The sequence below is a fragment of the Oncorhynchus mykiss genome, chromosome 12, assembly GCF_057628025.1.
Source record: "Oncorhynchus mykiss isolate SJ-2025 chromosome 12, ASM5762802v1, whole genome shotgun sequence".
NCBI classification, from domain to species: domain Eukaryota; kingdom Metazoa; phylum Chordata; class Actinopteri; order Salmoniformes; family Salmonidae; genus Oncorhynchus; species Oncorhynchus mykiss.
In genome coordinates, this window is record NC_143033.1 from 23,230,290 (window position 1) to 23,254,508 (window position 24,219).

The 24,219-nt window shown below is 42.6% G+C and overlaps 1 protein-coding gene across 1 annotated transcript; it reads right to left on the reverse strand.

Annotated features, from left to right (window-relative positions):
- Window positions 1-8,035: 8,035 nt before the first annotated feature.
- On the reverse strand, window positions 8,036-14,773 carry LOC110537218 (uncharacterized). Its single transcript, XM_021623091.3, has 4 exons — window positions 14,167-14,773; window positions 9,410-12,711; window positions 9,167-9,241; window positions 8,036-9,067 (listed from the first exon to the last, which is right to left on the reverse strand). Exons 2-4 carry the CDS (start codon window positions 12,643-12,645, stop codon window positions 8,815-8,817), a joined length of 3,564 nt encoding a protein of 1,187 aa, XP_021478766.3. The 5' UTR covers window positions 12,646-12,711; window positions 14,167-14,773; the 3' UTR covers window positions 8,036-8,814.
- Window positions 14,774-24,219: the final 9,446 nt, after the last annotated feature.

The following is a 24,219-nucleotide window of genomic DNA, read 5'->3' on the forward strand; positions in this document are numbered from 1 at the left end:
ACCCCCCACACATGCGGTGACCTCACCTGGCTTAAATGGTGCCTCTAGAGACAGAGTTCTGTCATACTATCTAGGTCTGTGCACAAACAATTCAAGCTTCTTCTTTTAAAAATCCACCTTTCCAGAAACAAGTCTCACCGTTGCCGCTTGTTATAGACCCCCTTCAGCCCCCAGCAGTTCTCTGGACACCATATCTGAAATGATCGCCCCCATCTATCTTCAGAGTTCGTACTGTTAGGTGACCTAAACTGGGACATGCTTAACACCTCTTAAGGATCTGCTTCTTTTTTAAAATTTTCACCTAAAATGACATACCCAAATCTAACTGCCTGTAACTAAAGCTCTGAAGCAAGGATATGCATATTATTGATACCATTTGAAAGGAAACACTTTGACGTTTGTGTAAATGTGAAAGGAATGTAGGAGAATATATCACAATAGATCTGGTAAAAGATAATACCAAGAAAAATCCAACCATTCTCTTTTTTGTACAATCATATTTGAAATGCAAGAAAAGGCCATCATGTATTATTCCAGCCCAGCTGCAATTTAGATTTTGGCCACTTGATGACAGCAGTGAATGTGCAAAGTTTTATACTGATCCAATGAACCATTGCATTTCTGTTCAAAATTTTGTACGAAGACTGCCCAAATGCGCCTCATTTGTTTATTAATAACTTTTCATGTTCAAACTGTGCACTCTCCTCAAACAATAGCATGGTATTCTTTCACTGTAATAGCTACTGTAAATTGGACAGTGCAGTTAGATTAACAATAATTTAAGTTTTCTGCCAATATATGTCTATGTCCTGGAAAATGTTGTTGTTACTTACAACGTCATGCTAATTGCATTAGCCTACATTAGCTCAACTGTCCCATGGATGGAACACCGATCTCAAAGAAGTCTTTAAACACCCCGGCCATCCTACAATCTAAACTAGATGCCCTCAATCTCACACAAATTATCAAGGAACCTACCAGGTACAACCCTAAATCCGTAACCATGGGCACCCTCTTAGATATCATCCTGACCAACTTCCCCTCTAAATACACCTCTGCTGTCTTCAACCAGGATCTCAGCGATCACTGTCTCATTGCCTGCGTGCGTAATGGGTACACGGTCAAACGACCACCCCTCATCACTGTCAAATGCTCCCTAAAACAGTAGAAGACGCCTCGTTGCTCTTCAAAAGTGCCTTCCTCACCATCTTAAATAAGAGTGCCCCATTCAAAAAATTTAGAACTAAGAGCAGATATAGCCCTTGGTTCACCCCAGACTTGACTGCCCTTGACCAGCACAAAAACATCCTGTGGCGTTCTGCAATTGCATCGTATAGCCCCCGCGATATGCAACTTTTCAGGGATGTCAGGAACCAATATACTCAGTCAGTTAGGAAAGCTAAGGCTAGCTTTTTCAAACAGATATTTGCATCCTGTAGAACTAATTCAAAAAAGTTATGGGACACTGTAAAGTCCATGGAGAATAAAACATCTCTTCCCAGCTGCCCACTGCACTAAGCATAGGAAACACCGATAAATCTACCATAATCGATAGTTTCAATAAGCATTTTTCTACGGCTGGCCATGCTTTCCACCTGGCTACCCCTACCCCAGCCAACATCTCACACCCCCTGCAGCAACTTGCCCAAGCCCACCCCCGCTTCTCCTTCACCCAAATCCAGAAGACAGATGTTCTGAAAGAGCTGCAAAATCTGTATCCCTACAAATCAGCTGGGCTAGACAATCTGAACCCTCTCTTTCTAAAATTAACTGCAGAAATCGTTGCAACCACTATAACCAGCATATTCAACCAATCTTTCGTATCGTCTGAGATCCCTAAAAATTGGAAAGCTGCCGCAGTCATCCCCCTCTTCAAAGGGGGAGACACTCTAGACCCAAACTGTTATAGACCTAAATCCATCCTGTCCTGCCTTTCTAAAATCTTCAAAAGGCAAGATAACAAACAGATCACCGACCATTTTGAATCCCACCGTACCTTCTCCACCATGCAATCTGGTTTTCGAGCTGGTCATGGGTGCACCTCAGCCACGCTCAATGTCCTAAACAATATAACCGCCATCGATAAAAGAAAGTACTGTGCAGCCGTCTTCATCGACCTGGACAAGGCTTTCAACTCTGTCAATCATCGCATTCTTATCGGCAGACTCAATAGCCTTGGCTTCTCAAATGACTGCCTCGCCGAGGAAAATCCAACCAAGAATTGTTGTTTTTCCTGAAAGCTCTCTGTTCCATTGCATGCCTTCCCTCCGTTTAAAGGTATATCAACCAGATTCCTTTTCCTATGGCTTCCACATTGTGTGAACAGTCTTTAGATATAGTTTCAGGCTTTTATTTTGACAAATGAGCGAGAAAGATCACATCGCGTCATTGGATTGCTGGGTGCCAGCAGCATTTTGCATGCGCCAACAGAGTGGAGCAGACATTTTCGCTCTCTCTCCTATTGAAGAAGCTACAGTCCGGTTGAAATATTATCGATTACATATTGTAAAAACAACCTGAGGATTGATTATAAAAAACATTTGACATGTTTCTAAGAACTTTACGGATACTATTTTGAATTTTCGTCTGCCCCGTCGTGACCGCTCGAGCCTGTGGATTTCTGAACATAACGCGCCAACCAAATGGAGGTATTTTGGATATAAAAATAATCTTTATGGAACAAAAGGAACATTTATTGTGTAACTGGGAGTCTCGTGAGTGCAAACATCCAAAGATCATCAAAGGTAAGCGAGTCCTTTTATTGCTTTTCTGACTTTCGTGACCAATCTACTTTGCTGCTAGCTGTTTGTAATGTTTTGTCTGCTGAGAGAGATGTCCTTACATAAACGCTTGGTATGCTTTCGCCAAAAAGCTTTTTTGAAATCTGACATTCCAGGTGGATTAACAACAAGCTAAACTGTGTTTTGCTATATTAGACTTGAATTTGGTGCTCTGCAATTCAGCGGATGTTGATGAAAAGGATCCCGCTAACGGGATGGATGCGCCAAGAAGTTGCATCTCCAATCCAAAATTAAATCTAGAATCAGCTTCCTATTTCGCAACAAAGCCTCCTTCACTCATGCTGCCAAACATACCCTCGTAAAACTGACTATCCTACCAATCCTTGACTTTGTCGATGCTTCCAACACTCTACTCAGCAAACTGGATGTTTTCTATCACAGTGCCATCAGTTTTGTCACCAAAGCCCCATATACTACCCACCACTGCGACCTGTGTGCTCTCCTTGGCTGGCCCTCACTACATATTTGTCGCCAAACCCACTGGCTCCAAGTCATCTATAGGTCTTTGCTAAGTAAATCGCCTTATCTCAGCTCACTGGTCACCATAGCAACACGCACCCATAGCACGTGCTGCAGCAGGTATATTTCATTGGTCATCCCCTTAGCCAACACTTCCTTTGGCCGCATTTCCTTCCAGTTCTCTGCTACCAATGACTGGAACGATTTGCAAAAATCTCTGAAGCTTATATCTCCCTCTAACTTTAAGCATCAGATGTCAGAGCAGCTTACAGAGCACTGTACCTGTACACAGCCAATCTGTAAACAGCACACCAAACTACCTCATCCCTATATTGTTACTTATCCTCTTGCTCTTTTGCACCCCAGTATCTCTACTTGCACATCATCATCTGCACATATATCACTCCAGTGTTAATGCTAAATTGTAATTATTTCACCTCTATGGCCTATTTATTGTCTTCCCTCCCTACTCTTCTACATTTGTACTGTTTTGCTTTATCTTGGCCAGGTCGCAGTTGTAAATGAGAACTTGTTCTCAACTGGCCTACCTGGTTAAATAAAGGTGAAATAAAAAATGTTAAATTAAATAAAAATGTAGGTAAGGAGTGAGAAGAAAGTATGGGTTTAATTAACTTCTCTGCAGTCACATCCAGTGAGATTGCAGAGCGGCAAATTCAAATACAGAAATACTCATTATAAAAATTCAGAAAACCAAACATATTTTACATAGGTTTAAAGATTAACTTCTTGTGAATCCAACCACGGTGTCAGATTTAAAAAATGCTTTACGGCGAAAGCATACCTTACAATTATTTGAGAACATAGCCCAGTAGACAAATCATTACAAACCAGCCAAGCAGAAGAGTTACAAAACTCAGAAATAGAGATAAAATGAATCCCTTACCTTTGATGATCTTCATAGCGTTGCACTCAGAAGACATTAATTTACTCAATAAATGTTCCTTTTGTTCGATAAAGTCTATTTATATCCAAAAACCTCTGTTTTGTTTGTGCGTTTTCTTCAGTAATCCACAGGCTCAAATGCAGTCAAAACAGGCAGACAAAACAAACCAAAATTGTATCCGTAAAGTTCATAGAAACATGTCAAACGATGTTTATATTCAAGCCTCAGGTTGTTTTTAGCCTAAATTATATATAATATTTCAACCGGACAATAACGTCATCAATATAAACGGTAAACAAGAAATGCACTCTCTCGGGATTGCGTATGAAAAAGCTTTGTGACACGTCAGGGTCCATTCTATGAAGGGTCTCATTCAGACTGGTCTTACTCCCTCATTTATCAGAATTCACGCCTGAAACAATTTCTAAAGACTGTTGACATCTAGTGGAAGTCATAGGAACTGCAATCCTAAGTCAATGGATACTGTAATGGCGTTGAATAGAAAACTACAAAACCAAAATAAAAACTACTTCCTGAATGGATTTTCCCCTGCCAAATCAGTTCAGTTATACTCACAGACACTATTTTAACAGTTTTGGAACCTTTAGAGTGTTTTCTATCAGAATTAGTTATATGTTATATGCATATCATATCTTCTGGGCCCGAGTAGCAGGCCATTTAATTTGGGCATGCTTTTCATCCAAAATTCCAAATGCTGTCCCCTACCCTAGAGAAGTTAATGAAGCCGGTGACCAATGTGGTAAACTCCTTAATGCCATCGGATGAATCCCGGAACATATTCAGAACATATTCCAGTTGCACAGGAGACATGCTGATAGAAATGAGGTAAAAGGGATTTCAATTTCCCCGCATTCAAATCCCCAGCCACTAGGAGCGCCACATCTGGTTGAACATGTATTTGTTTGCTTATGGCCTTATACAGCTCATTGCATGCAGTCTTAGTTCCAGCATCGGTTTATGGTGGTAAATACACAGCTACGAAAAATAGCTACAGCTTATCATCAGGTATTCTAACTCAGGCAAGCAGAACCTTGAGACTTCCTTAATATTAGAGATCCCACACCAACTGTTGTTGGCATAGAGACACCCCCACCCCTCAGCTTAACGAACGCAGATGTTTTGTCCTGCAGATGTATAGAAAACCAACTATATTTATATTTTCCATGTCCTTGCTCAGGCACGACTGGGTGAAACACAGGATATTACAGTTCTTCAGATCACATTTATAGGATGGTCTCGAACTGAGCTTATCCAGTTTTTCCTAGCCACCATGCTTCTACATTGCATTGCTTGCTGTTTGGGGTTTTAGGCTAGGTTTCTGTATAGCACTTTGTGACGTAAATACATTTGATTGATATTTTCCAATGATTGCACGTCCGCCAATAGAAAGGAGCGGTCACAGTGTCGTTAGATATCCTGCACGCCGACCTCTATAGCGCCGCCTCCTCCAGCATAGAAGGCATTTAGCTCGCCTTCTAGCACTGGGCAGCTCACTGCTGGCTTTCCCTTTGTAATTCGTGATAGTTTGCAATCCGAGCCGGTGTAGTAGGATTCGATCTTAGTGATGTATTGATGCTTTGCCTATTTGATGGTTCATCGGAGGGCATAGTTTTTTTTAAATAAACGTCTAGATTTGTGTCCCGCTCATTGAAGCGGCAGCTCTAGCCTTTCGTTCAGTGTGGATGTTGCCTCTAATCCATTGCTTCTGGTTAGGATATGTATGTATGGTCACTGTGGGGATTACGACATCAATGCACTTATTAATGAAGCTGATCTGGAATGAGCATTATGGCCTCTGATTCTTTGAAATAGAAGTCCTCAGCCAAATTTAGGTTAGTAATTGCTGTTTTGATGTCCAGATGCCTTTTTCAGTCATATGAAATGATGGCCAAAACATTATGTACAAAAAAAGTTAGGATCAACGCAAAAAAACCACAAAATAGCACAATTGCTTAGGAGCACGTAAAACGTCGACCATACCTTTCGGTACCATTACAAGAACCTGCATAAAAATACACTCCCCCAAACCAATGCCTCCCAGACACACACACACACGCACACACACGCCCATATGCGCACACACACACACAAATGCGCATTCTGTAGTCTGCCACAGTTCATAACTGAAATACTTTTTGTCGATTCATCATTGTTTTGTGTCTCAGTAAAAACATCACTGCAGATTGGGTGTATTGTTAAACAAGGCAGTAATAAGCAATATGCAAGAGAGCTGTTTAGTCTATAGTTATTTCTAAGAGGCATGGTCCTGTTTCAGTTACTATGGTCTCTCTTTGATCCTAGTAGGATAATTGCCTTCTCTTTATAGCTAGCTGCCTCATTTCCAATAGAATGTTTCTTTACCAAAACTTTAATCTCAAAGCCAGTTTGAACTGGAGGTTCGTGGGAATCGTGTGCTAACAGTGCAGGACAAGGATGAGCTTCCTCACAGTTCTCTGCTTTGACATCTGACAGGACATGAACACTTAAAACTTCAACAGAGTTGTATTACGTCACATCTGTTTAACTGCACCAGCCTAAAGCACACACACAACAACATTTTATTTTCCTCTCTACCCTTGCATGCAATTTGAGTCTCCATCTCTCTCTCTCTCACTCTCTCTCTAGCATCAGACACAGTACAAGATGAATAGTCTGACGTTTGTGTTGACATTTAAGAGATGAGGCTTGTTCTGGAGAAACAACATGAGGGAAAGCAACATGGAAGAATACACACCATTTTCTCCAGTGCTAGCAACCTGGAAGAATACACACCATTTTCTCCAGTGCGAGCAACATGGAAGAATACACACCATTTTCTCCAGTGCTAGCAGTGCTCTGAAGCCAAAGGGAGTGTATGAGAGTGTGTATGAGAGGGGTAAGAGGGCACTACTTTGTCCTCGTCATGCAGCAATGCTGGCATAGCTGCCAGGGCTGCCAACAAATAGTTCACAACAATACATGTCTGACAGGACTTCTCTAACAGCATGTCTCTCTATGTTTTTCATGATCTCTGGCTCAAGATGAATCTTTTCCAAAATGGCATGTACCCCTTGGCAGCTGCTTATTTGTAAGAGACATTCATTAGCAGCATGAGCTAAATTTATTAATGCTTACTTGAAGCCTGCCATTTGGTGCTTTTGGTGTAGGAGGTTGTGTATGAACACAGTAAGTGTGTATGTGCTGTGGTGCACACATGTGTATCTGCATGTGCCCATGGAACATTTTATTGTGGGATTTCCATGCGTCATTTTTTTACCTTTATTATTATTTTACCTTTTTTATTTTACCTTTATTTAACTAGGCAAGTCAGTTAAGAACAAATTCTTATTTTCAATGACGGCCTACCAGGGAATAATGGGTTAACTGCCTGTTCAGGGGCAGAACGACAGATTTGTGTCTTGTCAGCTTGGGGTTTTGAACTTGCAACCTTCCGGTTGCTAGTCCAACTCTCTAACCACTAGGCTACCCTGCCGCCGGGTTCCAACCTGCCTTTGTTTAACTCCGTGGAATTTTAAGAAACCCTGTTAGGCTTTAGATTGTTTGGGGATTTGGAGACCTTCTGCATGAGCTTCATCCCCTCTGGGAAAAAGAGAATGAAAGTTTCTCCACTTCCAGGACGAGCTGGCTGCTGAGAACTGTCTAACAGTGTCAGGTCAGAGAACAGAGGGGACCTGGATGACTACAGTATGCATGAGTTTGATGGGTGGATTCCTGTGTAGCACCATGCGTGAGTGCTTGTATATGTCCCAGTACCTTATGTGTGTTTTATGTAAGAGATTATATTACAACCAAGGAAGGATAGACATTGATGTCAGCGATAAGATATTTAATCAAACATGAAAAGAAAATGTTTACAGTATGTACTGTGGGCTTTGGTTTATTTTTCAAAATTATGATGTATATACATTGACCCTGGGATAATCTGGTAGGGGAATCTGTAAGAGGACTACAACACTTCACTGATGCTTAGCTACAATAAAATACTATAGAATATGGACTATCATCTACAATAGGCTCTGAAAATAGTGATTGCAATCTAGCAAACTTTTGGATGTTGTATCTAGTTCAACAACTAGTGCATGTGCTTTGGATGAAAGTTCATGATTTTAACCTGAGGGATGAAGTTTTCTCCATATGATAGACTGTTGCTAGACTGGGCAAAGGTCTATAGTTACTAAGGGCAATTCCTGTTCATGCTATGTCATGATTGGGCAATAGGGTGTCAATCAGTCATTAAGGAGCAAATCAGATTTCAGGACACCCATCATGTGGACAGGAAGGGATGTAGGTGTCTTCTACAATGACAAGTGCTACTTGCTGTGATAGGGACATCATGCCGAGTTCAAAACAACTGGGAACTTGGAAATCTCTGACTTCCGACTTCAGTGTGCTCAAGACAATTGGGAACTCTCAGAAAAACTTACTCCGACAGGGAAAAATCATTTGGAACGTTCATCTAACTCAGAATTCCGACTCAGGAATTCCGCCTCTTTCAAGAGCTCTGGTTTTCCGACCTGGAGATTACTGACATCTTGATTTGACCTTGTATTTAACAGAGTTCCCAGTTGTCTTGAACACACCATCAGATCTTATATTACAGGGATACCTCAATACCTCATGAATAACATGCTAGGAATTCAAATGATCTGGAGAGAGTTGGTGAAAGGAGGACTTTGTTCGCTGAATTGTCCTTGGCAGCCATTGGAAAAGCATCTTGCACAACTTTTTGCTTTTAACCTTGGACTTGGTCATGGTCTTAGTGATGGCGTTTGTCAGCAGGGTGCTGTTGTGGGGCAGGGAGGGAGGAGTGTTGTTGTCAGCCCTCTGGGGATACAAAACCTCCAAGAAACGTCTCTCTTGCTGCCTGAAGTCATACTCCACACTGCAGGGACAGAGAGATAGAGCAAGAGAGGGTGAAAAGGAGGAAAGCAAAAACAGAAGGAAAGAGTCCGCCGATCTGACCATGCTTCCTGTGTCTCACCTATATACGATACAAGCAGTCTTCTGACAGGTGGAGCACTCCCGGAGGTCCTGTCCTGTCCTGTAGCATCGCCGACTGAAACAAAGAGCAGGAGATGTTAACTAGAACAAAAGAGGCTTCTCTCTAATTCCTTCTCTCTTCTCTGTAATGTCATCCCGTTCACTTTCTCTACTCACTCCTTCTACTTCCCTTTCTATTTCTTCCCTTTCTCACATTCACTTTCTCTTCCCCTCTATCTCTTACCCCATGTTGAGAGCATGGCTCATCTCAAGGTCTTGGATGATGTTGAGAAGTGTAGTGATCCTGTCCTGGTTGGCTGCCAGGCTGGCCTCCACACACTGCAGCCTCCTATGGAAAGGGGCTGGCCTGCTGCACTGTGGGGAGGGGGGCAGCAGCAGCAGGTCTGTATCAGCCGGGTGGGAGTGAGCCAGCCTAGGGTCGTCTCGGGAGGGTTGTGGGATGGTACTTGACAACAAAAATACTGGATGGATCATCTGGTGTGTCTGATTGGAATGGGTAAGGGTGTAGGATTCTAGGTGTGCCATGCGTGATGGCGGCAAAAGGGGGTTGTACTTGGGGTTTACGGCTTTGTGTGTGAGGAGTTCAGTGATTGTGTATGGACGGGCCTGTGGTATGAGTCGGTGTGTGGGGCTTGTGTGTTTGTGTGGGGTTGGTGTGGAACGGAAGTCTTTGTTTATGTGATTTGGTGTTTCGGTGATGGGTTTGACATGTGCAGTAGTGTTTGTCTTTGATGCAATGAGGGGCTTAGGATCTGTTTGTGTCTGTGGTGTGCTGGAAGTTGGAGCATAATTTGTGTATATCTGCCTGCCAACGCTGAATCTAAATGTGGTATTTGCACGTGTATGTAACATGCTAGGGGGAATGTGCTCTTTGTGAGAATGTATCTGACACTCAGATCCAGGTTTTAGGTTTGTGAAAAGGTCTCCCTGATGTTGTGTGACAATGTGTCCCTGCTGTTCCCATTCTTTGTTTATCTTTATTTCAGTGATGTGTTTTGGAAGGTTAGTGACCTGTGATGCATTGAATATTCCAGAGTGTCTTTCCTGATGTGTCTGTGATACGATGACAGGAGTACAGTGTCTACTTTTGTTATACAGAGACAATACTTTGGCATATACATTTGCATGCATTATTGGATCAACAACAAATCTGTTATGAGAGCTGGTGTGAAGGGCAGCGGTTTGTTCAATATGTGTATTTATAAATGTGCTGTTATTCTGCGTGTTAGTGGTTGATCTGTTTGATGGGTCAGGTGTTTTATTGTTGTGTATCTGTGTCATGATCAGTGGTCTACAGATCGTCAGTGACGTGGATGAGGACTGATGCTGCGTAGCTGTGCATAAGGCATTTGAACAGAGAGAGGATACAGTTGTATGTGATGCGTTATCAACGTTAGGGGGTGTTATGGGGGATGCATTAGCTGAGTCAGGGGAAATAGGAGTGTGTGATGTGTTTGACAGGTTAAGGGTATGGAACAAAGGTTTTGTAGGTGTATTTGTGTGTGATGGGTTATAATAGCTTGTGGGAGTAGTTGTGTGTGATGGGTTATAATAGTTTGTGGGTGTATTTGTGTGTGATGGGTTATAATAGCTTGTGGGAGTAGTTGTGTGTGATGGGTTATAATAGCTTGTGAGAGTAGTTGTGTGTGATGGGTTGTAAGGGTAAGAGAGAGTGGCTTTGCATGGTGTGTTTGCTGGTTTTAGAGTTGTAGCTATATGTAATGTGTTAGCGAGGCTAGGGAGTGTTGTTCTATGTATCGTTTTAGTAGCACTGTTTAGGAGTTTTGTGGTTGTCGTCAGTGTGCTTTCAGGGGTGGGAGGTGTAGCTGTATGTGAGTTTGCAGAGTTAAGGGGTTTAGTTGCGTGTGTGTTAGCAGGGTAAGGGGGTGCACTTCTATGTAATGTTGTAGCAGTGTTAGACCGTGTTTTTGTGTTTTCAGGCTTAGGGGCTCTAATAACATGGGATGGGTTAACATGGCTTGGAGGAAAGGTTCTGTATGGTGTGTTTGGACGGTAAGGGTGAGTAGATGTACATGATGTGTTTGATGGGTTGGGCTGTGTATTTGGGTGTGTGGGTGTCTTTGGATGTTTACGGTGTGCGTGTGGCGTGTTTGCCCTGGTGGCTATTGCGATCTGAGGATACATTTGGAGTATTTTCGGTCGAGGAATTTTACTCCAGTGAGATGGGGTCTCATGGGTGTTGGCATCTGCACGCCTGGGTTCAATAGTTGCCTTAGTGACTGTAATAGATTTTGTGTGTAAGATGGTTCTTTGGTGGGTTGGCTTGTCTGAGTGTGTATGTGAAGGCGTAACTAGGGTTTCTACTGGGTCTCTGATAGAGGTATGCAGGGGGTATGTATAATGTGAGGTATAACCATTAGTCTGTTTCAGATCTTTGGTTTTCCATGCAGGCGCTGGGTTTGCAGGCAGGTTGGGCTTCCTGTCTTTGTTGTTGTAAATTATGGGTTTACAGCGGGGGTGGGTGGATTGAGATTCTGTTTGTGTCGGCTGTCTTTGTATCAGATCCCTGTCTGCAAGCCTCGGAGTGGAGCATGTAGAGTTCCTCTCTTTCTCAGTATGTGAAGGGAGAAGGTGGTTTCTGTCTGTGAGTGAAATAGGTGTTTTCATGGCTGTTGTTCCTTCAGGGCATGCAGAGGAAGTGCTCTTAACTTCCAGACTGGCATCTTCATCTCCAGCTCCAGGGACCACAGTCTGTCTCCCTCCACAGTGTCTGCACATTTCCTGGAGCATCCAGAGAGGTGGGGGAGCAGGTCGTCGTTTTGCATTCCCACAATATGAATGTGCCACAGAATGTTCTTTAGGTTTTGATTGGTCCCTTCCTCGAGAGGACATGGTCGAGACAGGCTCCGCCTCATCACTGCCATCAATACAAATCCCTCCTATAGCCTCCGAGTCAACTACGCTGCCATTTGTGTAGCGCAAGTCCCGCCTCCCTTTAATCTTGCTGTTCCCCACGCCCCCTAATAGGTGTGGGTTAGTCTTGATTGCCCGGGCATAGCAATAAGTCCCACTTTTCCATTTGTTGAAGACCACATTCTCTGTAAGTTCACTGGAAATTTCTTCAAATGTCACACCTTTTTTGGTCTTGGAATCTAAACTCCTCTGTTTTGAAAGAACACCTCTTTGTCTGACACTCTTAGTCTGTCTGATTCCCTCCTCTTCCTTTGCCTTTTTTGGGATGTAGCCATTGCATGTAGGAGTAATGCTTCTTTCTGATTGACTGGGGAATGTGCCTGTTAGTTTTGTCCCGTGCAAGATGGGTGGAGCTCTCATGCCGGGTGAAGTCTGCACTCCGATACTGCAGTGGGGACCCCATGTCAATGGCAGCACTCCCCCAGCCCTCTCCCCCCCTGCTGTACTCCAACCACGCACCCCCACCAGGGCAGGAACTCCCAGTACTGGCACAGGAGTGGTCAGGTCAGCCGCCCGTCTCCCCATCACCTGGCCGACTGACTCAGTGGCCTGAAAACCCAGGAGAGCTTGTGTCCACCATCACCATCACATCTATGGGAAAGTCAAGGTTAGTTTATTGTAAAGAGCACATTATGATGTCTCATTTTGATAAGGCACTGTGAAAGGAATCCGTACCAGGGCAGAACAATTGGATTCCAACAAAGTACAAATCAAGGACACTGCCAGAGCTGCCCATATGCATCAGAAATAGAGGACAAACAAAGGTCTGAAGCCTTGACAGCAAATTGGAGATAGTCATGAATAATGGACATTTTCTCGTCTACCACAAGTTAGAACAAACATGAAAGAATTTAGAAGGATAAACCCTACACTGACAATGTGAGAGATAAACCCTACACTGACAATGTGATACAATATTATATCAGATAATGTAGAAGAGGTTGTTTTAGTATTGTGAGCTGGATTACAGTACCCTCATAACACCAAGGTGTCACAGAGCAGGACATGGGGGTGCATGACAGTCAAGAAACAGTCTTTGGAGTCCTGACCCTTGCTTACTTTTAGTCAAAGGAAACCCTTACTGGATTCAGCACATTATATTCAGAACATAAAAGCATGGTCTGCCCAGGTTCTGTTTCCTTCAGAGGTCATATTTCACAGAGATCATCTAGGCACAGCATGACTCCTGTGGTGACCTCTCTCTCTGTCTCCCTCATGGGCATCCTCTCACACCGTCCTGTCCCAACCTTGGGCGGGGGGATAATGTATGAATTTATGCTAATGACTTAATTAAAGCCTGACAAGGGGAAATGAATCAGTGACTCTGTGTGCATTTAACTGACGCAGTAAATGCCAGAGTAGCCGAGTGTGTATGTGTGTCTTTATTTGACTGATGCATGCAACTATAGTTTGTGCCAAAGCAAGGACAATTGTGTGTGTGTGTGTGTGTATGTGTGTGTGTGTGTGTGTGTGTGTGTGTGTGTGTGTGTGTGTGTGTGTGTGTGTGTGTCTGTGTCTGTGTCTGTGTGTGTGTGTGTGTGTGTGTGTATGAGAGGCAGTGGGTGTGCCTAAAACATTATGTGTGAGTTTGCATTTGCTGATACAGTAAAATACCTCAAGATAGCTGTGTGTGTGCGTGCGTGTGTGACTGAGTGTGTGCATGCAAAAAATATTTTTGTCCCACAGCTCACACTCACCCCCCAGGCGTCATGCAGTGCTGTCAGAATTGCAGGCAGATCATCTAATCAGTTGTGCCTGCAGGCACCACTCTTTGACTGTCACATTGTAGATGTCAGTTGGTTGTAGTCCCAACTGACCCCATCTGATGTCACTACGGAACATTCCGTGACAAATGCCTTAGCCCCTCCTCATACACAGTTGATCAATCTGCCAATAATTCCCTTTCTGACACTGTAAAAGAGGTGTAAACAGTGTCCTCTCATCATCACTATATAGATTTATATCCAGGACAGAGCAATGAGGAACCTGTCCCCTGCCTTCACAGTCAATCTTGACCGGGTCACTAAGCATGTTCAGGTGACTTACCATTGTCAGCATTTGTCAAACCTTGGGTTGAGCTGTGGCACGTTTCACTTTGTCCTTTAGGTGTTCTGCGTCCAGACGTGGGGGCCCACCTCTCCACCTGGCCTCCTCTCCACCTTGCCCCCCTCCTCTGTACTCCTTTACTCCAAGTCTTTGAGGAGGGGGGCACTGGGTGACTCCTTTTTGATGAGGTTGAACTCCTTCTCCCTTTCAGTCCCTCCGTGGCACCCACAAACTCACATGAGCATACACTATGCAGTCTAACAGTGGTGCAAAGCCATATTCCCTTCTGGTAAGTATTCCAAAAGCTCTGAGTCACCACTAATCTGGCTCCCTCAGACTAGACATGTAGTCCAGCTGCGTTCTCAGTTTATTCCCTCTCTCCTCCTCTTACTTTGGTCCCTCTCCTCCTTCCTGCCTCCCTGCTCACATCATAACACAATGATGCACTGCCCTACGTTCAGCACTCTGTCCAACTATCCCTCTCCCTTCCTCTCTTCCTCCCTCCCTCTCTCACTCTCTCTCTCGCTTCCTCTTTCTCTCTCACTATTCCCTTTCTCATGCGCACACACAGATCTATGGCTGGGTGACTGGCATCCGAAATTCATCTGAGGGGAAGGAGAGAGAAAGAGAGTGAGACAGAAGGAAGTGACTAAAATCACAAGGGAAGGGACTGGGTGAAAAGTACCACCAGACTTGAAAAACAAGATATGGCAAATTGCTGCAGGGTATCACACCAGCAGAGAAGACATGATATTTTACCCTGTGTCTCTCAACACATCATGTGGGTGATAGGGTGACAGCAGTTTCTTCATTGTACAGTTTTTAGTTCGATCAGAACGTTTTGTGATACAAGAAAGAAAAATACATTTTGGTGACATGTCCTGCTTATGATGATATTGTAGCGATCCTTGCTATATGAACCACTTTACAATTTCCACCATGGGGTTAATCCTGGTGGCCAAATACGTATGGTTTTTGCCTTTTCATGCCAGCGACCCGGATTCACTTCCCTGCCCCACCATTCGCTACAATAGTCTGGAGCTAATATTTCTGCCATGGACTGTGTATGTCCATAGTACGTTGTGATACAATCTAACTACAGTACCCCCTACACATATTTAATACTCTCTCAGAATATAACATATTTGACAGAATTATTAACATTACAACTCATATAAAGCAACAGTGAAATCCAATATTCAACTTCACAAACAATTGTTCTCACTAGGCGGGGAATCAGGATAACTGTATAACTGTATAACTGAAATAGTATTTGACAATCAGATTTTTTTTTTTACAGCACAACCACCATGATCAATGTACAGTGTAATGGCACATTGTTTAACTCTGAGGTAATTACAGCTTTATATCCATATCTTATCATTGTTATTACCCCTATTCTGAGTTGTTAGTGCAGGCAGTGATTGTTTTATTGGGTATTGCTGCCATCTACTGTTTCAAAATATACAGTACCATCCCTCTGAACAACTCCACAAACATGCTCATGATACAAAGTTATTTCAATATGTTTACGTTTCATATATCCAGGAAATCCCAGATATTGACCAAAATAATATTGAATCATAAAGGTATCACGTTGTATAGTGCAATCGTGAACCAGAAACCGTGGATTGATGGCAGCATTCGCGTGAAACTGAAAGCGGAACCACTGCTTTTAATCAGGGCTAGGTGACCGGAAACATGACCGAATACAAACAGGGTAACTATTCCCTCCGCAAGAAAATCAAACAAGTTAAGCGTCAATATAGAGACAAAGTAGAATCTCAATTCAACGGCTCAGACACAAGAGGTATGTGGCAGGGTCTACAGTCAATCACGGATTACAAAAAGAAAACCAGCCCCATCACGGACCAGGATGTCTTGCTCCTACAGGGAGGAGGTGAGGGCCCTCGGAGTGTGGTGTCAGGAAAATAACCTCACACTCAACGTCAACAAAACTAAGGAGATGATTGTGGACTTCAGGAAACAGCAGAGGGAACACCCCCCTATCCACATCGATGGAACAGTAGTGGAGAGGGTAGTAGGTTTTAAGTTCCTCGGCGTACACATCACAGAAAAACTGAATTGGTCCACCCACACAGACAGCATCGTGAAGAAGGCGCAGCAGCGCCTCTTCAACCTCAAGAGGCTGGAGAAATTTGGCTTGTCACCAAAAGCACTCACAAACTTCTACGAGGACACCTACACCACCCGATGTCACAGGAAGGCCATAGAGATCATCAAGGACAACAACCACCCGAGCCACTGCCTGTTCACCCCGCTATCATCCAGAAGGCGAGGTCAGTACAGGTGCATCAAAGCTGGGACCGAGAGACTGAAAAACAGCTTCTAGCTCAAGGCCATCAGACTGTTAAACAGCCACCACTAACATTGAGTGGCTGCTGCCAACACACTGACTCAACTCCAGCCACTTTAATAATGGGAATTGATGGGAAATTATGTAAAATATATCACTAGCCATTTTAAACAATGCTACCTAATATAATGTTTACATACCCTACATTATTCATCTCATATGTATACGTATATACTGTACTCTATAGCATCTACTGCATCTTTATGTAATGCATGTATCACTAGCCACTTTAACTATGCCACTTTGTTTACATACTCATCTCATATGTATATACTGCACTCAATACCATCTACTGTATCTTACCTATGCCGCTCTGTACCATCACTCATTCATATATCTTTATGTCTTCAGGTAGTAGTTTTGGAATTGTTAGCTAGATTACTTGTTGGTTATTACTGCATTGTCGGAACTAGAAGCACAAGCATTTCGCTACACTCGCATTAACATCTGCTAACCATGTGTATGTGACAAATATTATTATTTTTTATTTTTGTTTTTTTTGAATCGTGCATTCAATCGTGCATTTATTAGTGAGAGTAAATTTCACTGGTTGATTCGAGCGGTATTCCCAGCATCAATACACTTTAGTGAAGCTTCTCATCACAACATGGTGTTAATTTCCCATTGGGAAGAGAAGGAAGCCATTGAAGATAGTACGGTTATTTGAATCATCAGAAGCTCTCTCACTGGTTTTCATGTATAACACATCACTCTCCTCCAGATGTAGTACAGCTGCATTAGACACAAACTTTTTATGCCCACCGCTATTGATTTCATCAACATGCAATACTAACTTTTTTTATGCTGATATTTTTATAAAGCAAAGCACCCATCCATTTGTACCAATACCACAAAGGGTCAATCTGAAGTAGTAGACCCCTCTCACTGGTGCAGTGAAGATTTAATTAAAGGAGAGAGATCATTCCTAACATAGAGATGAGCTCCAGTTTAGTGTTTTATTAATCAGATAACTGTGTGCTTCAGTACACATTCTTGTGAGGACATTACCATACCTGTAATTAGGTTGTAGTGGTTGCTGATGTTTGTGAATACAGTGCCTTGCAAAAGCATTCATCCCCCTAGGCATTTTTCATATTTTTTTGCATTACAACCTGTAATATAAATTGATTTTTATTTGGATTTCATGTAATGGACAAACACAAAATAGTCCAAATTGGTGAAGTGAAAAAATAAATAATAATAACATGTTTTTTTTAAAATCATAAATAGAAAAATGGAAAAGTGGTGTGTGCAAATGTATTCACCCCTTTTGCTATGAAGCCCCTAAATGAGATCTAGTGCAACCAATGACCTTCAGAAGTCACATAATTAGTTAAATAAAGTCCACCTGTGTGCAATCTAAGTGTCACATGATCTCAGTATATGTACACCTGTTCTGAAAGGCCCCAGAGTCTGCAACACCACGGAGCAAGGGGCACCACCAAACAAGCGACACCAAGAAGACCAAGGAGCTCTCCACAAGTCATGGACAAAGTTGTGGAGAAGTAAAGATCATGGTTGGGTTATAAAAAAATATCCGAAACGGAACATCCCACGGAGCACTGTTAAATCAATTATTAAAAATTGGAAAGAATATGGCACCATAACAAACCATTGCTTAATTAAAGAAAAAAACAAGCAAACAGGTTTGGTGTTCGCCAAAATGGCAGCATCATGCTGTGGGGATGTTTTTCATTGGCAGGGACTGGGAAATTTGTCAGAATTTAAAGCAACACTTGAATGGTTTAAGGGGAACATTTAAATGTCTTGGAATGGACTAGTCAAAGCCCAGACCTCAATCCAATTGAGAATCTGTGTTATGACTTAAAGATTGCTGTACACCAGCGGAACCCATCCAACTTGAAGGAGCTGGAACAGTTTTTCCTTGAAGAATGGGAAAAACTCCCAGTGGCTAGACGTGCCAAGCTTATATAGATACATACCCCAAGAGTCTTGCAGCTGTAATTGCTGCAAAAGGTGGCTCTACAAAGTTTTCAGTGTCTTGTCTTATTTCTTGTTTGTTTCACAATAAAAAAATATTTAGCATCTTGTGTAAATCAAATCACCCCCCAAAAAATCTATTTTTTTATTTATTTTTTACCCCTTTTTTGCCCCAATTTCGTGGTATTGTTGTAATAGCTACTATCTTGTCTCATTGCTACAACTCCCGTACGGGCTCGGGAGAGACGAAGGCTGAATGTCATGCGTCCTCCGATACACAGCCGTACTGCTTCTTAACACAGCGCGCATCCAACCCGGAAGCCAGCCGCACCAATGTGTCGGAGGCTACACCATGCACCTGGCAACCTTGGCTAGCGCGCACTGCGCCCAGCCCGCCACAGGAGTCGCTGGTGCGCGATGAGACAAGGAGATCCCTACCGACCAATCCCTCCCTAACCCAATTGTGCGTCGCCCCACGGACCTCCCGGTCGCAGCCGGTTACGACAGAGCCTGGGCGCGAACCCAGGGACTCTGATGGCACAGCTGGCGCTGCAGTACAGCGCCCTTAACCACTGCGACACCCGGGAGGCCCAAAAAATCTATTTTAATTCCAGATTGTAAGACAACAAAATAAGAAAAATGCCAAGGGAGCGAATACTTTTATAAGCCACTGTATGTTTTTATAGACCATGGTGGTTCCACTGTTGAAGGGTCCCAATTCTCCACTGATTCCCAGTGAGGCAGAGAATGCTACCTTTGGTCTGTCTGTGAATAAATAATCAAAAGAAATGGACAATATACAGAAAGTAACATGAGGCAACATACAAAGTGCATTCAGAATGTATTCAGACCCCTTGACTTTTCCACATTTTGTTACGTTGCAGCCTTATTCTACAACAGATTAAATTACCCCCCCCCCCCCCCATCAATCTACACACAATAACCCCATAATGACAAAGCAAAAACAGGTTTTTAGAAATGTTTGCAAATTTATAAAGATTAAAAAGCTGAAATAGCACATTTACATAAGTACTCAGACTCTTTGCTCAGTACTTTGTAGAAGAACCAATGGCAGAGATTACAGCCTTGAGTCTTGGGTATGATGCTACAAGCTTGGTACACCTGTATTTGGGGAGTTTCTCCCATTCCTCTCTGCAGATCCTCACAAGCTCTGTCAGGTTGGATGGGGAGCGTTGCTGCACAGCTATTTTCAGATCTCTCCAGACATGTTTGATCGGGTTCAAGTCCGGGCTCTGGCTGGGCCACTCAAGAACATTCAGAGACTTGTCCCAAAGCCACTCCTGCGTCGTTTTGGCAGTTTGCTTAGGGTCGTTGTCCTGTTGGAAGGTGAACCTTCACCCCAGTCTAAGGTCCTGAGAGCACTGGAGCTGGTTTTCATCAAGGATCTCTCTGTACTTTGCTCCGTTCATCTTTCCCTGGATCCTGACTAGTCTCCCAGTCCCTGCCGCTAAAAAATATCCCCAAAGCATGATACTGCCACCACCATGCTTCACCATAGGGATGGGCCCAGATTTCCTCCAGACGTGATGCTCAGGCCAAAGAGTTCAATCTTAGTTTCATCAGACCAGAGAATCTTGATTCTTGTGGTCTGAGAGTCCTTTAGATGCCTTTTGGCAAACTCCAAGCGGACTGTCATGTGCCTTTTATCGAGGAGTGGCTTCCGTCTGGCCATAAAACCTGATTGTTGGAGTGCTGCAGAGATGGTTGTCCTTCTGAAAGGTTATCCAATCTCCACAGAGAAACTCTGGGGCTCAATTTGGCCAGACGGCGGTACCCTTCCCCCGATCTGTGCCTCGACACAATCCTGTCTCAGAGCTTTATGGACAATTCCTTTGACCTCATGCCTTGGTTTTTGCTCTGGCATGCACAGTCAACTGTGGGACCTTATATCACAGGTGGACACCAATCAAGTTGTAGAAACATCTCAAGGATGATCAATGGAAACAGGATGCATCTGAGCTCAATTTCGAGTCTCATAACAAAGGGTCTGAACATTTCTAAAGACCTGTTTTTGATCAGTCATTGTGGGGTATTTTGTGTAGATTGATGAGGAAAAAATGTTTTTCATCCATTTTAGTTAGAATAAGGCTGTAACGTAACAAAATGTGAAAAAGTCAAGGGGTCTGAAGACTTTCCGAATGCACTGTATATCTGTTATTACAATGCACATTCCCTGTTTTGAATTTCATGATGATTTTGTGGTAATAGCTTCCACCAGGGTAGAGTAAGACTTTCATTAAGTTTCACTTTAGCACAGACCTATTCAGTTATAACCGTGAAGGACTGTGACCTGTCATGGAACACCATCTCCAAAAAGGCAGCGGTAGTCTTGTGGAAGCCTTAAGTTCCACATATGAATAAAGAGGACTAAGTTAGTCAATAGGTTTTCAGCTAATACAGTACCAGTCAAAAGTTTGGACACACCTACTCATTCAAGGGTTTTTATTTTATTTTGACAATTTTCTACATTGTAGAATATTAGTGAAGACATCAAAACTATGAAATAACACACATGGAATAATGTAATAACAAAAAAAAAGTGTTTAACAAATCTAAATATGTTTTATATTTGAGAGTCTTCAAAGTAGCCACCCTTTGCCTTGATGACAGCTTCGCGCACTCTCAACCGGATTCACCTGGAATATTTTTCCAACAGTCTTGAAGGATTTCCCACATATGCTTAGCACTTTTTTGGTTACAACATGATTCCATATGTGTTATTTTATAGTTTTGATGTCTTCACTATTATTCTACAATGTAAAAAATAGTAAAAAAAAGAAAGAAAAACCCTGGACCCTGGATGCTTTCCAAATTCCTAGTTGCTTGTTATACAGGTGTGTAGTCGCACTGACACGCAGATAATGCGTTTTAGAAATCATCCTAACGTTTAAAGAAATAATCTTATATTTGTGACAAGAGATGGACCTAACCTTCTTAGTATCCCAAATGATGCAAATAACTGTTGACAATGTTCTGAATGTATTGTGGTTTTGGGGGATGAGCCACATCCTTTTTTATTTTTTTCATGAGTTGTCCCTTTTCAAAGAGGAATCAGCCAAGAAATTGAAGAGGGAAAGAAGAGGGAAAATCAGAAGGAATCAGCCAAGAAATTGTAGACCTCCACATGTCTGGTTCATCATTGGGAGCAATTTCCAAACGCCTGAAGGTACCACGTTCATCTGTACAAACAATAGTACGCAAGTATGAACAACATAGGACCACGCAGTCGTCATATTGCTCAGGAAGGAGATGAGTTCTGTTTCCTAGAGTACTTTGGTGCAAGAAGGGCAAATCAATCCCAGAACAACAGCAAAGGACCTTGTGAAGATGCTGGGTGAAACAGGTACAAAAGTATCTATATCCACAGTAAAACGAGTCCTATATCGACATAACCTTAAAGGCTGCTCAGCAAGGAAGAAGCCACTGCTCCAAAACCGCAATAAAAAAAAAACAGACTACGGTTTGCAACTGCACATGGGGACAAAGATCATACTTTTTGGAGAAATGTCCTCTGGTCTGATGAAACAAAAATAGAACTATTTGGCCATAATGACCATTGTTATCTTTTTAGGAAAAAGGGGTAGGCTTGCAAGCCAAAGAACACCATCCCAACCGTGAAGCACGGGGGCACCAGCATCATGTTGTGGGGGTGCTTTGCTGCAGGAGGGACTGGTGCACTTCACAAAATAGATGGCATCATGAGGAAGGGAAATCATGTGGATATATTGAAGCAAAATCTCAAGACATCAGTCAGGAAGTTAAAGCTTGGTTCCAAAGTTGTGGCAAAATGGCTTAAGGACAACAAAGTCAAGGTATTGGAGTGGCCATCACAAAGCCCTGACCTTAATCCCATAGAAAATTTGTGGGCAGAACTGGAAAAGTGTGTGCGAGCAAGGAGGCCTACAATCCTGACTCAGTTACACCAGCTCTGTCAGGAGGAATGGGCCAAAATTCACCCAACTTATTGTGGGAAGCTTGTGGAAGGCTACCTGAAACGTTTGACCCAAGTCAAACAATTCAAAGGCAATGCTACCAAATAGTAATTGAGCGTATGTAAACTTCTGACCCACTGGGAATGTGATGAAAGAAATAAAAGCTGAAATAAGTAATTATCTCTACTATTATTCTGACATTTCACATTCTTAAAATAAAGTGGTGAGCCCCACTCTCTGATCCATCACAATGTCTCTCAGTTCTTTCAGCTCATTCCAGATCTTAAGCTGGTTGGTTGTCTGTTTTTCAGTAGAGGTATCAACTTCATATCTTCCAATCTGACTCTATCCCTCTTCATTGATACCCAGCTGAGGGATATCATGCTCCCTGACCTCCTCACTGTCTTTCTGTCCCTGTGTCCCACACAAACAAACAAGTAACACCAGAGATACTAAAACAGCCCTCATCATCATTACACTGTATTATACAACCCGTTAGTGAAGTGTCTTTTCGGAACATGAACACCCTCTTTATACATGTCTAGATTAGTCGACATTATGTAACCATCATCTTTGTTATCTAGTACACAACAAGGTCAAACCTAATGATTAAATATGGACTCCATCCGATTATCTTCGAATAGTTTACACACTGATGTCTGGAAATGTTTGAAACTTTCCCAAAGTGTTGTGGGAAAGAATCAACCTGTGGAATATGTCAAGGTCTGGTGTTGTATTTTTGCCACGTGTCTCTGCCATGAGTAGCTGCTTTTAGAGTATCTACAGGGCCTCTGTCTGTCAGGCACATACTGTAATACAAAGAGAAGAGTGACTTTTGAAAAATAACGGTTTTACCTCTTTCTACAAAACAAATGTCCCTATTCTCATTACTCTGTAGCTCTCTTATTCTCATGTTTCCCCTGTATTTCCCTCTGCAAACCTGTTCCATAACTGTACAATAGAAGGAAGTATTGCCCCACAAATGTAACTGTCAGTTAAGAACAAATTAAAATTCTTATTTACAATTACTGCCTGCCCCAGCCAAATCCGGACGACTCTGGGCCAATTGTGCACCGCCCTATGGGACTCCCAATCACAGCCAGATATGGTACAGCCTGGAATTGAACCAGGTACTATACTGACACCTTTTTCACTGAGATGCAGTGCCTTAGACCAAATTGCCACTCTGAAAGCCCAAGCATTGAGACTGAATGTAATATGATGATGATAGTTCTATATGAATATACATTAGGTCCATTTCCAATAATAAGTATTGGAATTCTCTTTATGAAAAATGTACAGTCAATGACCAGTAATTTATGGGCCAATTCCTATGAAAAGGTTGTTTGGTTAAACACCAAATAGGATTGTCATTCACGTTTATTTCACATGTATTTAATGTTTTGAGATTACATGCATCCTTAAGTATTTAAAAAAGGACAAAATAGAAAGTCTGTATGTGTCCAACTGTATGATAATGAGCATTCAAAATCATAATGCATGGTTCATTATAGTATATAATGCCATCTATCCCCTATGGCCCATAATGCAACATAAAGCCAAATGTCATTGTTGATTTGTATATGGGGCCGATGATGTGGAGGTGACAACTGTGAAGAAGGGGGGTGTGAAGGGTTCAGTTAATTTTGCAGTAGCTTGCCTGTGTGTGATCCTAAGTGTGTGTTTTAGAATGTGTCTGTGCGTGTTTGTATGTGTGTGTGTTCGTATGCGTTTGTGGGTGTGCACATGCGTGCATTAATGTGTTTGTGTGGCATATCCACA